The sequence below is a fragment of the Solanum lycopersicum genome, chromosome 3, assembly GCF_036512215.1.
Source record: "Solanum lycopersicum chromosome 3, SLM_r2.1".
Taxonomy (NCBI): domain Eukaryota; kingdom Viridiplantae; phylum Streptophyta; class Magnoliopsida; order Solanales; family Solanaceae; genus Solanum; species Solanum lycopersicum.
Window position 1 is genome coordinate 24,970,093 of NC_090802.1, and position 12,769 is coordinate 24,982,861.

Below are 12,769 nucleotides of genomic sequence, written 5' to 3' on the forward strand. Positions count from 1 at the left end.
TTATACAATCCTATGAGTAGGAATAGGAATACTAAATAGTATCCTACTTAATAAAGAATTGTATTCTATGGTCTATAAAAATAGGGTCTTGTGTAATAATGTAGACACAACAACTATTCAATAATATTCTTTTCCTATATTTCTCACAATATATAAATAGGTATATACATAGATGTTATCATGTTCTTTTCACATACTACATTTTAATCTTCCACATTCTTTATTCAAAAAAAGTTTAATGCTTCAATCACTTCTTTCTAGTCTTGGTTAACGGTTAATATTGGAACTAGTTGGATAACCTCAACTATTATAACTACTGCTACTTTGCTATATATGTTTCAAAATGCATACTACTCTATATGTCTTGCAGGAACGTATGATACGTTTAGTACTCTGGAGAATCTAAATACGTTTAACATATAAAATTTACTAGCATCATATAAACCACTTTTTCATATAATTCTTAAGAATTTAATTTATCTAACTATTTAAATTTATTTTTATTTGATATTTTCTGTACTGGATCAAAATTTTGATCATCACCTTAATAATGTTTGTCACTAATATTATAAAATTTTAAATTAACATCAACATTCCATGTCCAATTATATATCGACAAAAAGAAAAGGCATATATGAATAGTATTCTTATTCTTTGACTCGTCTCTTTACCTGGAGTGGACAAATGCAACATTGTAGTTTGATTTAGTTGCAAGCTTTAACGAGATTATCTTTCTACTGTTTTATATATTAAAAAAAAAAAGTTACTTATTTTGTATGATGGAAGTCAAATTTAAGGTAAATAATTTAATAAGGAAGGTATTTTCTAGTATTCGGTAGCAAATATTTTCACATGGATGGAAGTTATTTTCTTACCATTATCTTTTCAAATATATCCTTGAAACTTTTGAGATAATATAATATCAAAAATTTAATGAGTCAAGATTTTACGAGCAAACATAATCAATTTAACTTGGAGCCTCTCCGACCTCCTTTAACCATGAAATGTGTGCACTAGTATACTAGGGTCTTTGTTACATCACTTACATATGAATGTCTTTTTTTTTTTTTGCCCCTTTTTGCTCCTTTGGTGACTAAAACTCACAATATTAGGACTGGAAGTGACGGGTATGAATGTCCTTTTGTTTGAATGATATGCCTGCTTTTTAGAACTCTAGATATCATCTCCAATAAATTAAAGCCTGGATGATAATCAGTATAAACATTGTTTAATAGTCAGTCCTCTTTGATTGATCTTAGAATTAATGTAGTACATCTTTAAAAGCAAACCTCACAGGTGAGGTCCAGATAAAAAGTACTATTATTTATCAGGTTAATATTCTTCATAATTACTCTTGTAGGTGAAACGTGTAGATGTTATCCAGGTTAGGGGATGAAGATCAAAAGCAGAAGGCAATAGCAAATATGAGTTTAAGAAATTAATGAGATACTGCTTCTATTAAGAATGAAAATAAGTTTTACTCACCTAGTACGTGGTACTAGAGCTCTGGTGGCATCCAAAAGATCTTGCAATTGCACGGCACTCTTAAGCTTTGTCTACAGCAGATTGTGGAGAGTAAATAACAATACTTTACTCTAAAACATTGGGAATATAGTTAAAAAGAAGATGGGACAGCGAAAATCAAAGAAGTACCTCAGATCTTGGTTTACCCCCATTATATTTTAACATCAAATTTAAGAGCTTTTCCTCAGTGACCTTGAACTTCACTTTCTGTTTTGGAGTTCTATCACCACTGCACAAATTGAGAATAATTAAAGAGGAAACTAAAAGTTTTTTGGCAAAAGAAAATGAAGAAAAAAAGTTATGTCTTACTGCCGAATAATTGCAATTACACATCGAAGCTCCTCTGATTGTCCAAATGTGCCAATAAGCCCACTTCCTTGACGTGTTAGTCCCTCAGAAGGCTGAACAGGTTCATTAACCTTCCATGGTAAAGTTGGTGGTATCGTGGATGAAAGATGTGGAGCTTTTGCATCTAGAAACATCTTCCTCAACACACACGCCGCATCATCATAGTACCTGTTCTCAGACATCATAGCAATAACTCCCTTTTTAGAACCGAAATAATAATGTGGGTACCAGCTGAAGACACTATAGTGCTACCACTTCTGCTGTACTCCATGACAGTAATGATAATGTTAATAATGAAAACACGACCACAGGAAATATTACTTTAACTTAGAACTCATGATGCAGGTATGAATGAAATCTTCAACTATAAAATCTAGCTCTTACCATTGGGAGTACCACTGTGAGAAAGGGATGTGCAGTCAAAACATATATGGGGCAGAACAAGAGGTCTAAAACTAATTAAGCACATAAATAAATCATTGTTCAGGATGAAAATTACAAGTGAAGATATTGATATTGACATATTCTCTTAACACATAAGTTAGATTTCAACATTTTTTTTTATCTTTTTACCTGTTTTGGGGTGTCAGTTATCCTACTTAGTACTGGTCACTCTTGTACTCCATTTGGTAGGATTATCATATCTCTAGAAGGAAATTTTAAAAAATCAGTTACATTACAGATGTACAGATTTAAGTTCTCTCTGATGGTTAATATATCTTGAGCTCTCAGATTCAAGAGGAAGTAGAAGATTACTTTCACCTTTATTTCAGTTATCTTATCCCCAGTAAAGGCATATTTTATATACCCATCCAGTCATCAATTTCTCCCTTCCATTTTACTTTCTCCACTTTCTTTTTCTGCCAATTAGGGCATAAGATACATGTTCCATTTTGTATTAAGAAGCTGAAAGGAGTAATGCTGAAAAGTGAAACAGTAAACAGACTGGACAGGAAGTTTCCTCATTTTCTTTCTTGTTAGTGAAGAATATGAAGCATTGTAAACATTACTTGTAAGAGTTCTTCACAAAGCTCCAGCCATTCACATCACAAACATAAGAACGCCCCTCACAACGCAACAGATCAAAGCCACAAACCTAAACAAAAGGAAGAGAAATTGTTATCCTTCTCTTTTCCATCAATGTAGTTTACAATACCATCAAACAAAAATTGCCAGTACAATATGCCTCAGCTTAGAGGTCCGGGGAAACAATTCAACAAAGATTCATGTATTTCTAAATAATATATACAGCAAAGTAAGAAATCAGTCAAGTAACTGTATTATAGCTGGGGGGACTAGTATCATCTATCGTCAGCAGTTGGATGATCCTTCACATGCCACCAATTAAGGCTCCAACAATGGTTAGAGAGAATTGGGGCAAGTTTTACCATATACACCCACAGTATAAGCATGAAGACCAGATGAGAAGTATTTAATTTCATATTTCCAGATGTCGTGGAAAATATTGGAAGACTTAAGTGACTTACAACTTGCCTGAAAGCTATGCAAACTTCTCTTGCCATTTGCTTCTCTGAAGGGGTTAATAGAACAGGATACCTGACCTGCAAAATGAAGCTAGTTTGAACGTGTAGCCAAATATAAGCACATATCTGCTGCTAGAGGAAAAGATCAGTACTTTGACAAATTTACTTATATACAGAAGATATTTAAGTGGGACATGATACATTTCTCCATGAGCCTTGTATATGGGGAAATTTTCCACATCAGTAAGTTATTACTTTGTCAAAACTACTACTGTCTCCTGAGCCAAGTGCACACAGTACATAAAAAGATGATAACACCGTTATTTTCCTTTTCTTCTCTGACTATGTGCCGTACATGACAAAAAAAAACGAGAACTTCTAAAGTTGCCGACGATAAGTTGAAGAAATTACTAACTTCTTTTCCATCAGGATTTCTCATCACAACTCCATCAACAACCGGAGACTTCCTTGCCTCTGCATGTGCATATTCTGGGCCAACAGTATACACCTACTTAAATTTAATGAAAAAAAAAGATCAAGGATATGCGTACATCACGAGAAAAGTTGTGAAAAAGGATTTCCATGGAGTTTTCTATAATGAAGATCCACTATGAGTCCAAGAGGTAAAAACATGGGAGCTAAGATCTAGATGGAAAAAGTTGCTAGCTCTTACTATAAATATATGAGATCAGTATAGGAGGTATGATTTTCTGTCATTATACGTTTCCTTTTTGGGGGCTGTGCGGGTTGGGAAGAACTAATAGGAAAGAACATATCGAAGGAAACATGGAAATTTAGAAAAGTCAGTATCTCATGATGGAAACAATTATTGGACTTGCATTTAGCTCTATGAGACCAGTAACATGGAAATGTTGAGAAGTTATTATCTCCACTATAGACATTCCCGTAGTCCAAAAAACATGAGTTCCTTTCTCCATCGACTATTCAGAATATGTAACCAAAAGTTCCACCCAAGTTCTTAAAAATTAGCTTTTCACTATTCTATCTCCTACTTTTTTCATTATCCCTTCTTTTAGTTTTTCCTCGAGACTTCTTTATAGCCTATGTCCCTCAAAAATATTATAGCATCTTTAATGTTTGTTTACTTCTCAAATTTTTTTCACAATTTAGAATTAATGAAAAGCTAACAATGCTCATTAAACATGTAAAGAGGGATCAAGTGTGCCACAATTTCAAGTATGATAAAGTATGATTAACTATATCATCCCATGTCATGCATTACATCAATGTTTGATGTAATTACAATTTCTCGAAACAACATCTACTATCTAACAAAAAGAATTCAAAAACTTATGGGCCCACTAACATCTTTATGCTAGACATAGTAATACCTGAGTTATGCTACACACCATAAAAAGAAAATCAAGTTTAATTGTCAATTACAGTTAAGCTCATTCACTCTATGAAACCAAAATAAACTTAGGAACCTTAACATCTGTTCCTCCTGTAGGCATAAATTCTTCGTATATGTATGATCCTTCACGTCTCACTCTTCTAACATCTGGATGGAACTCACTTGAGCGGTTACCAACCTGAAGAAAAAGAAAGAAGTTAAAGAACATCAAACCGAAATGCATGTACAACATACTATTAAATCTATCGTAAAATAGACATAAACTATGGTGGAGGATATGGATCATTTAATAAGAGAACTTCAATTGTTAAAAAGTTGCAATGTTTTTAAAAGATATGAATCCTGCTATTACAGATAAGCAACTGACAAAGAGACGCTCGCTTCAGGATTAAAACTTTTTTCCTCTCATAATTTTCAGTACAAAAGAAATGTCACAAGTAGACACCTGGAAGTCTATGAAAGCAAAGGAGAAGCAGGAAACTGAAATAAGTCTTGACACTATCCCAATGAAAGAAATGACAAATCTATCTCTCTTCAGTGATGTTGGAAGAAAAATTTAAGTTGCGGAAGATATCTCTCAATCATACCTATTAGGATATAGGGGTTTCTATACAGGAGAGTGGTTGATTAAAAAATACAAGAACATTTGCAGAATAGTCATAACAGAGGAGCTGCAGTGTCTGACTCAAAAAGAAGTTGGCCAAAGCAATTTCAATTTTTGTGCAATAAACAATGTCATTTTTTTAATTTTTACCTTTCGGAACAATTCCTTCATTCCGCTGCCTGCTGAACTAGGGTAATATATCATTATTCTGTGATCATCACCTACTCAAATAATGAGAGACTGAATAAGACACGGTAAATGGTAAATGCGGCAGGTGCCAAAGCAAATTCTACCAATTAGAGAAACCTGCAGTCCGATAGCAGTCATAAGATAAAAGTAGTAGACTTGAGGTCTAAGCTCAAATCAAATTAAACTTTTGAAACTCCAATAGTAGTTACAACATAATATGGTACAGTTTTGAATTCTTGTCAAACCCAAACTTAGCTAAGAGGCATCAATGTGTTGAGTTCATTATTTATTTCTCAAAATTTAAAGGAACTCAAAAATATGAGTTTTTTTACTTTTGATCTATTCCAGTCTATTTATTTGCCGTTCGAATGCAAATGATATATTAAGCTAATCAACCAGACAAAATATACTTCCACAATCCTGGCAAGGCAAGAAAACTCACCGTCAACAGGCTTTTCCACAAAAGGTTTCCAAAAGCGATTCCCATGAACTTCGACAAAGTCATCTTCTTCTTCAAAATAATCCAGTTGTTGATAAGGCACTTCTCTATTAACGCAAGCATATCTGGGAACGGGGATCCCAAACATCTCTAGATGCTGAAATCCCACAATCAAACGCAAAAATGAAGAAGTGTCAAAATTATCTCCTAGAGGGGGTTGTCAACAGGATAATAGGGAAACATGAATATGAAGTTAAGAATATGAACCTCATATACTTTTCTGCGATCATGAAGAAGGTGTTGGGGCTCCAATTCATTGACAAGGAAAGGCCTAAGAGCGAGGAGCAGATAGATAGTTTATATTTGACAAGGAAATTAGGAAGGAGGAGAAAATAGTGGAGTTAGGTACATACTTTCTCAATGCAGCATATTGTTCAACCTTGTCCAAAGGATATCCAGTAGAATGGAAGGCAATCAAGCAATCACAACAGGGCCAGCTGCAAATACAGAGTAATTGAATTGAAGTAGTAGTAGTAGTAGTTGAGATTGTAGAATGAATAATTAAAGTACCTTTGAATTGGATCGTTGAGAATAACTTTGTCCCCAAAATGCACTACCTACATGTATGTACATGTAAATAGAAATGTCTCCGGATGAAAAAAAGAAAAGGGAAATGTAAATTACCTCAAACTCGCCAAATGAGTTTAATCTATCGAGAATCTGTCCCATGGGAGCAGAAAATACCTGTGAAAAATGAGTATTAATAATGGTGTGCATGGTGGTGGCCACAAAATTGAACCAAAAACAAATTAAAGAAAGAGAACCTCCGGGCCGCTTTTCACCTTCTTTTCCATTACACAAACCCCAATCTTTATCTTCTTCCCATCATTCAATTCCATATCTCGTGTCTCAAACAATGAAAATTCACTTCACGTACTAACTAATACTAGAGTACTACATGAATTATATGATATGAGTATGATGATAATAAATAAAGAGTTGTTAGAGATTCAACAATCCCGCAACGTACATATATATATATATAGAAACAAACAATTTACAAGGAACAAACACCGAAGTTGACTCGCGTACCTTTCAATAAATAGTAGTATATCATATTGCTGCATATTCCTCCTTTCCCGTATATTTATTTCTTTTTATTTTTCGTTTAAACATTATTTTATTATATTGACTCCTAAAATTTCTATTATACAGAAGATTTCTGAGAAGGACGATCAATAACATTTTAATAATTTTAACATTACTTTTAAAAATAAAATAATAATTGTATAATTAATTGTCAAAATGAAAATCTGGAAGAATCTATATATGTCTTAACTTTTGTTATGGGCCCATAAGGATATTATTGTATTTTTGTTTAAATAAAATCAATAATTTGATAATGTATTCATCAAAAGATTATAAAATATAAAATTTTAATTTTTATATTTTTTTAATATCAAATATGATAAACTATTTAACAGAGGAAATTTGACAAAGTCAACGTTTAACATTCAAATCCTGATGAATATCGAAACGTAAAATAAAGTAAATGAGTACTTAAAAAATAAAGAAGAACAACAAAAGAAAATGTCAATAGAAAAAAAATTGTTTAGATATATAGAGAACTAAAAAATAAATAAATTTGAAAAAAAACTCGTGAAAAAAAAATATATTGGTTATTTTGTGGGGGGTAAGTTTTAGAGTTTTCTTTACATCATGATATTAATTGTAGTATAAAAAAATTAATTAATGTAATTTAGAATATAACATTACGATAATTGTTATTATATATAGAAATAAAATTTCTTTTATGATTGTTTTTGTTTTGTGGAGGCAAAAATTATTTTTTTGGTAAATACTTTCAATATTTAGAATATAACATTACGATAATTGTTATTATATATAGAAATAAAGTTGCTTTCTTGATTGTTTTTATTGTTGTGAAGTTAGAAATCAACTTTTTAAGTATTTCTATTTATGGAAGACAATTATAAAATGCATCATAAATTCATCGATGAAGTCAAATACAAACACATTATACTTAAGTTGAAGCTATAGAGATTTGAAAGATTTAAAAACAATCTTTACGAATTAATTGATCAATGATTAGTATTTTATTAGATGCAAAGCTTATGGTGCAAATATCACAAAACGAAGATAATAACAATGTGAAAAATAGATACCACTTGTGAGTATATATGAAGAACGATGAATTTTTTCAAAGATATCATCATTGTATATATTCCTTGAACATGAAATATTTTAACTCATATTCTAACGCAATTGTAACAATCCTAAAAAAAATCGAATAAATAGGTACTTAAGGTGATTTAATTATTATTTAAAAATCTGAAATTTTAAGGGCATAATGGTCCTTTCACGTATTAATTAAAATAAATCAGATTTTTTTATTAAGTTAATTAAATCTTATTTTGACTAATTCTTGAATTTAGTCTCCTAATCCTAATAACTCTCTCCCTCACGTTTCTCAACTCACTTCCACATCTCTCAACTCTCATTCTCTCACGCTCTGACTAACAAGAAAAGCTTGGGCACGCAGGTAAAGCTTAGCACTGCCTTTCATCCTCTGACAGATGGGCAGGCAGAGGGCACCATTCAAACATTGGAGGACATGTTGAGAGCGTATGTGATTGACTTCAAAGGTTACTGGGATGACCATCTGCCTTTGATAGAGTTCTCGTATACTAATAGTTATCACTCCAGCATTGGGATGGCGCACTGTATGGTAGGAAGTGTAGATCTCCCGTTGGGTGGTTCGAGGTTGGAAAGTCATCCATTTTGGGTCCAGAGATCATTCATGAGGCCTTAGAGAAGGTTAGAGTGATTAGGGAAATGTTGGCTACTACTTACAGCCGACAGAAATCATATGCAGACAACAGAAAGCGGCCCTTAGAATTTAATGTTGGTGACCAGGTTTACTTGAAAACATCACCTATGAAAAGGGTGATGAGATTTGGTAGAAAAGGGAAGCCGAGTCCGAGGTATGTGGGGCCATATGAGATCCTACAACGTGTGGGTGAGGTGGCCTATAAGTTAGAATTGTGTGCGGAGCTATCTTCTGTCCATCCAGTCTTTCATGTCTCTATGTTGAAGAAATGCCTAGGTGATGCAACATCGATTCTACCTGTGGAAGGTTTGGGGGTTGGTGAAGACTTGTCTTATGAGGAGGTACCTATTGAGATCTTAGACAGACAGATCAAGCGGTTGAGGAACAAGGAGATTGCCACAGTGAAGGTATTGTGGAGAAATCATCTTATTGTGGAGAAATCATCTTGTTGAGGGTGCTACGTGGGAGGCTGAGGCCAACATGAGATCCCGCTATCCTCATTTTTTCAGCTCTTGAGGTTAGACTTCCTACTCTTAAGGATATATTTCCTTACCTCTCCGTATTTTATGTTAGGTAGTGGAGCCTGATTAATTTTAGGTTTTCCTATTTATTCTCTATTTTAGGTTTTCCTATTTATTCTCTATTTTAGATTTTTCTATTTATTCTCTGTAACCAAAAATACTCTGATTTATTAATATAAATATACCTCACCGCCGTGGAAGTTTACTCACGGGGTGTTACCACGAAATATTGGGCTTTTCTTTTTCTCTCTAGATCTCTCATCTCTTTCTCTTGAAAGTTCTTGTGTTCTCCATTCATCTAGTGTGTGTGCGTGAATTCGATCCTAACAACTGGTATCAGAGCTAAGGAGATTCAATACGATCATAGAAGATGGATAGTTCGAAGCTTGGAATCGAGATGTTTGATGGATCCGATTTCAGTTTCTAGAAGATGCAGATCGAAGAGTATCTGTACCAGAAAGATCTTCACGAACCGTTGACCGTGGTAAAGTCGGAATCCATGACGAAGGAGAAGTGGAAACTCAAGGATCGCCAAGCTCTAGGGTTGATCCGGTTGACTTTGTCAAAAATGTGGCGTTCAACATCGTGAAGGACAAGACTACGTCCGATCTGTTGAAGGCACTGTCAAACATATATGAAAATATCGACTATGAACAAGGTATATTTGATGCGTAGATTGTTCAATTTACAGATGTCTCAAACTGGATCCGTCTTTGATCATATAAACGAGTTCAATATGATTGTGAGTCAACTCAATTCTGTGGATATTAATTTTGAAGATGAAATTAAGGCGTTGATTTTGATGTCATCTCTGCCCGAGTCTTGGGATAATGTTGTTGCTGCGATTAGTAGTTCCTGTGGATCTAAGAAACTGAAGTTTGATGAAATCCGTGATGTTGTTCTTAGCGAAAGTATTCACAAACGAGAAGTGGGAGATTCATCGGGCAGTGCTCTCAGCGTTGATCGAAGGGGGAGAAGTAAGACGAAAGGTCAAAATCAACATGGTCGATCAAAATAAAAGAATTGGGGAAAATCACTGAACAGATCAAACGTGACTTGTTGGAAGTATGTAGAAAAAGAGCACTTTCGGACGAACTGTACAAAGCCGAAGAAGAAACAGAATCAGAAATTTGGAGATGACAATGATTCTGTAAATTCAGCAGAGGATATTGGGGATGCTCTAATCCTTAGTGTGAACAGCCCGGTTAAATCATGGATTTTGGATTCTGGTGCATCTTTCTATTCGTCTCCAAGCAAGGAGTTGTTCCAAAACTTCAAATCTGGAAATTTTGGAAAAGTATATCTTGCTGACAATAAAGCCTTAGAGATTGAAAGAAAGCGGGATATTTGCATCGAATCTGATATATTCTTGGGATCAAGAAAAATCTGATCTCTGTTGGTCAGTTGGATAGCACCGAATATGCATCAGAGTTTGGGAAAGGTTCGTGGGAGATCGTGAAAGGTGCTATGGTAGTAGCTCGTGGCACCAAATCTGGAACCTTGTACACCACTGCAGGGTGTATAAACATGGCCGCTGTTGCTGAAGGTGCTTCCGGTTCGTGTCTGTGGCATAACAGACTTGAACACATGAGTACTAAAGGAATGAAGATGCTGGTTGCAAAAGGAGCATTAGAGGGTCTGAAGTCTGTTGATATGGGTCTTTGCGAGGGCTGTGTTATGGGCAAACAGAAAAGAGTAAACTTCACAAAGACTCCTAGAGAGCCAAAGAAAGTGCGGTAGGAAATGGTCCATACAGATGATTGGGGACCATCTCCAGTATCATCACTTGGAGGATCCAGATTTTATGTTACCTTCATTGATGATTTTAGCAGGAAGGTATGAGTTTACTTCTTGAAGCATAAGTCAGATGTGTTTGAAACTTTCAAGAAGTGGAAAGCTGAAGTTGAGAATCAGACCGGTTTGAAAGTAAAAGGCCTAAGGTCTGACAATGGAGGAGAGTATGACAAATTAGAGTTCAAGGCATTCTGTGCAGCTGAGGGAATCAGATTGATGAGAACAGTTCCTGGTAAGGCAAGACAAAATGGAATTGCTGAGAGGATGAACAGAACATTGAATGAGCGTGCAAAGAGTATGAGGATACACTGTGGGCTGCCCAAAACACTTTGGGCAGATGCTGTGAGCACAGCTGCATACTTGATCAACAGGGGACCATCAGTTCCTTTAGGGTTCAAGATTCCAGAGGAGGTGTGGACAGGAAAAGAACTCAAGTACTCACACTTGAGGACTTTTGGTTGCACTGCTTATGTTCATGTTGATCTAGAAAAGAGAGACAAGCTTGATGCCAAGGCTGTGAAGTGTTACTTCGTAGGATATGGTTTTGATTTGTTTGGTTATAGGTTTTGGGATGACAAGAACAGAAAGATCCTGAGACATTGTGACGTGACATTTGATGAGGCTGTCCTGTACAAGGACAGAGAGTAGAAGGTTCTAGAGATTACAAAGCAAGTGGGAGTTAAGGTTGAGTTGGAGAAGAGTAACCCCAGAGATGTCGAAGCAGATACTCAACCAACTCCTACTGAAGAATCTGAAGTGGAGCAAGTTACACCTGAGCAGGTGTTAAGGAGATTATCCAGATCCATTAGGGCACCAGATAGGTTTTCATCTTCATTACACTATCTATTGTTGACTGATGAGGGGGAACCAGAGTCTTTTGATGAGGCCCTACAGGTGGAGGATTCGATCAAGTGGGAGCAAACCATAGATGATGAGATGAGGTCACTTGAGAAGAATGACACAAGGGTGTTGACTGAGTTACCTGCAGGGAAGAGAGCTTTGCTGAACAAGTGGGTGTTCAGAATCAAGACTGAACCAGATGGCAAAAGAAGGTTCAAGGCTCGTTTAGTAGTTAAAGGATATTCACAAAGGAAAGGTATTGATTATGCTGAAATATTTTCTCCTGTTGTGAAGTTAACCTTTATTCGAATTCTGTTGAGTGTTGTTGCATCGGAAAATTTGCATCTAGAGCAAATGGATGTAAAAATAGCATTTTTACATGGAGATCTGGACAAAGAGATCTATATGCAGCAACCGGAAGGATTTGTGGTTCCAGGCAAGAAACACATGGTTTGCAAGCTCACCAGGAGCTTGTATGGACTAAATCAAGCACCAAGGCAGTGGTACAAGAAGTTTGACTCCTTCATGGCCAATAGTGGATTCTACAAAGCTGAAAAGGATCCTTGTTGTTACTTCAAGAAATACACTGATTGATATGTCTTTCTACTCTTGTATGTGGATGATATGTTGATTGCAGGATCTAGTATGAGGGATATTAACAATCTGAAGACAAGGTTGTCTGTAGCGTTTGAGATGAAAGATTTGGGTCCAGCAAAACAGATTTTGGGGATGAAGATTTCTCGGGATAGATCTGCTGACACTTTAAATCTATCTCAGGAGTTGTACATTGAGAAGGTGCT

The 12,769-nt window shown here is 35.2% G+C and overlaps 1 protein-coding gene across 3 annotated transcripts in view; it reads right to left on the minus strand.

Annotated features, from left to right (window-relative positions):
* LOC101260910 (inositol hexakisphosphate and diphosphoinositol-pentakisphosphate kinase VIP1-like) overlaps positions 1–6,879 on the minus strand; it is a 29,030-nt gene extending 22,151 nt beyond the window's left edge. The window contains exons 1-14 of one of the 3 annotated variants that reach the window (XM_069294896.1): positions 6,788–6,879; positions 6,648–6,707; positions 6,534–6,580; positions 6,377–6,460; positions 6,231–6,294; positions 5,967–6,120; positions 5,486–5,556; positions 4,805–4,909; positions 3,772–3,864; positions 3,360–3,434; positions 2,883–2,968; positions 1,834–2,040; positions 1,654–1,753; positions 1,486–1,556 (exon numbers count right to left, since the gene is read on the minus strand). In XM_069294896.1, the coding sequence (XP_069150997.1) occupies positions 1,486–1,556; positions 1,654–1,753; positions 1,834–2,040; positions 2,883–2,968; positions 3,360–3,434; positions 3,772–3,864; positions 4,805–4,909; positions 5,486–5,556; positions 5,967–6,120; positions 6,231–6,294; positions 6,377–6,460; positions 6,534–6,580; positions 6,648–6,707; positions 6,788–6,862 (1,292 nt within the window). In that variant the 5' untranslated portion in view covers positions 6,863–6,879. The remainder of the gene's footprint in view (positions 1–1,485; positions 1,557–1,653; positions 1,754–1,833; positions 2,041–2,882; positions 2,969–3,359; positions 3,435–3,771; positions 3,865–4,804; positions 4,910–5,485; positions 5,557–5,966; positions 6,121–6,230; positions 6,295–6,376; positions 6,461–6,533; positions 6,581–6,647; positions 6,708–6,787) is intronic. The other 2 variants (XM_069294897.1, XM_069294898.1) reach the window with 2 other exon arrangements.
* Positions 6,880–12,769: the final 5,890 nt, after the last annotated feature.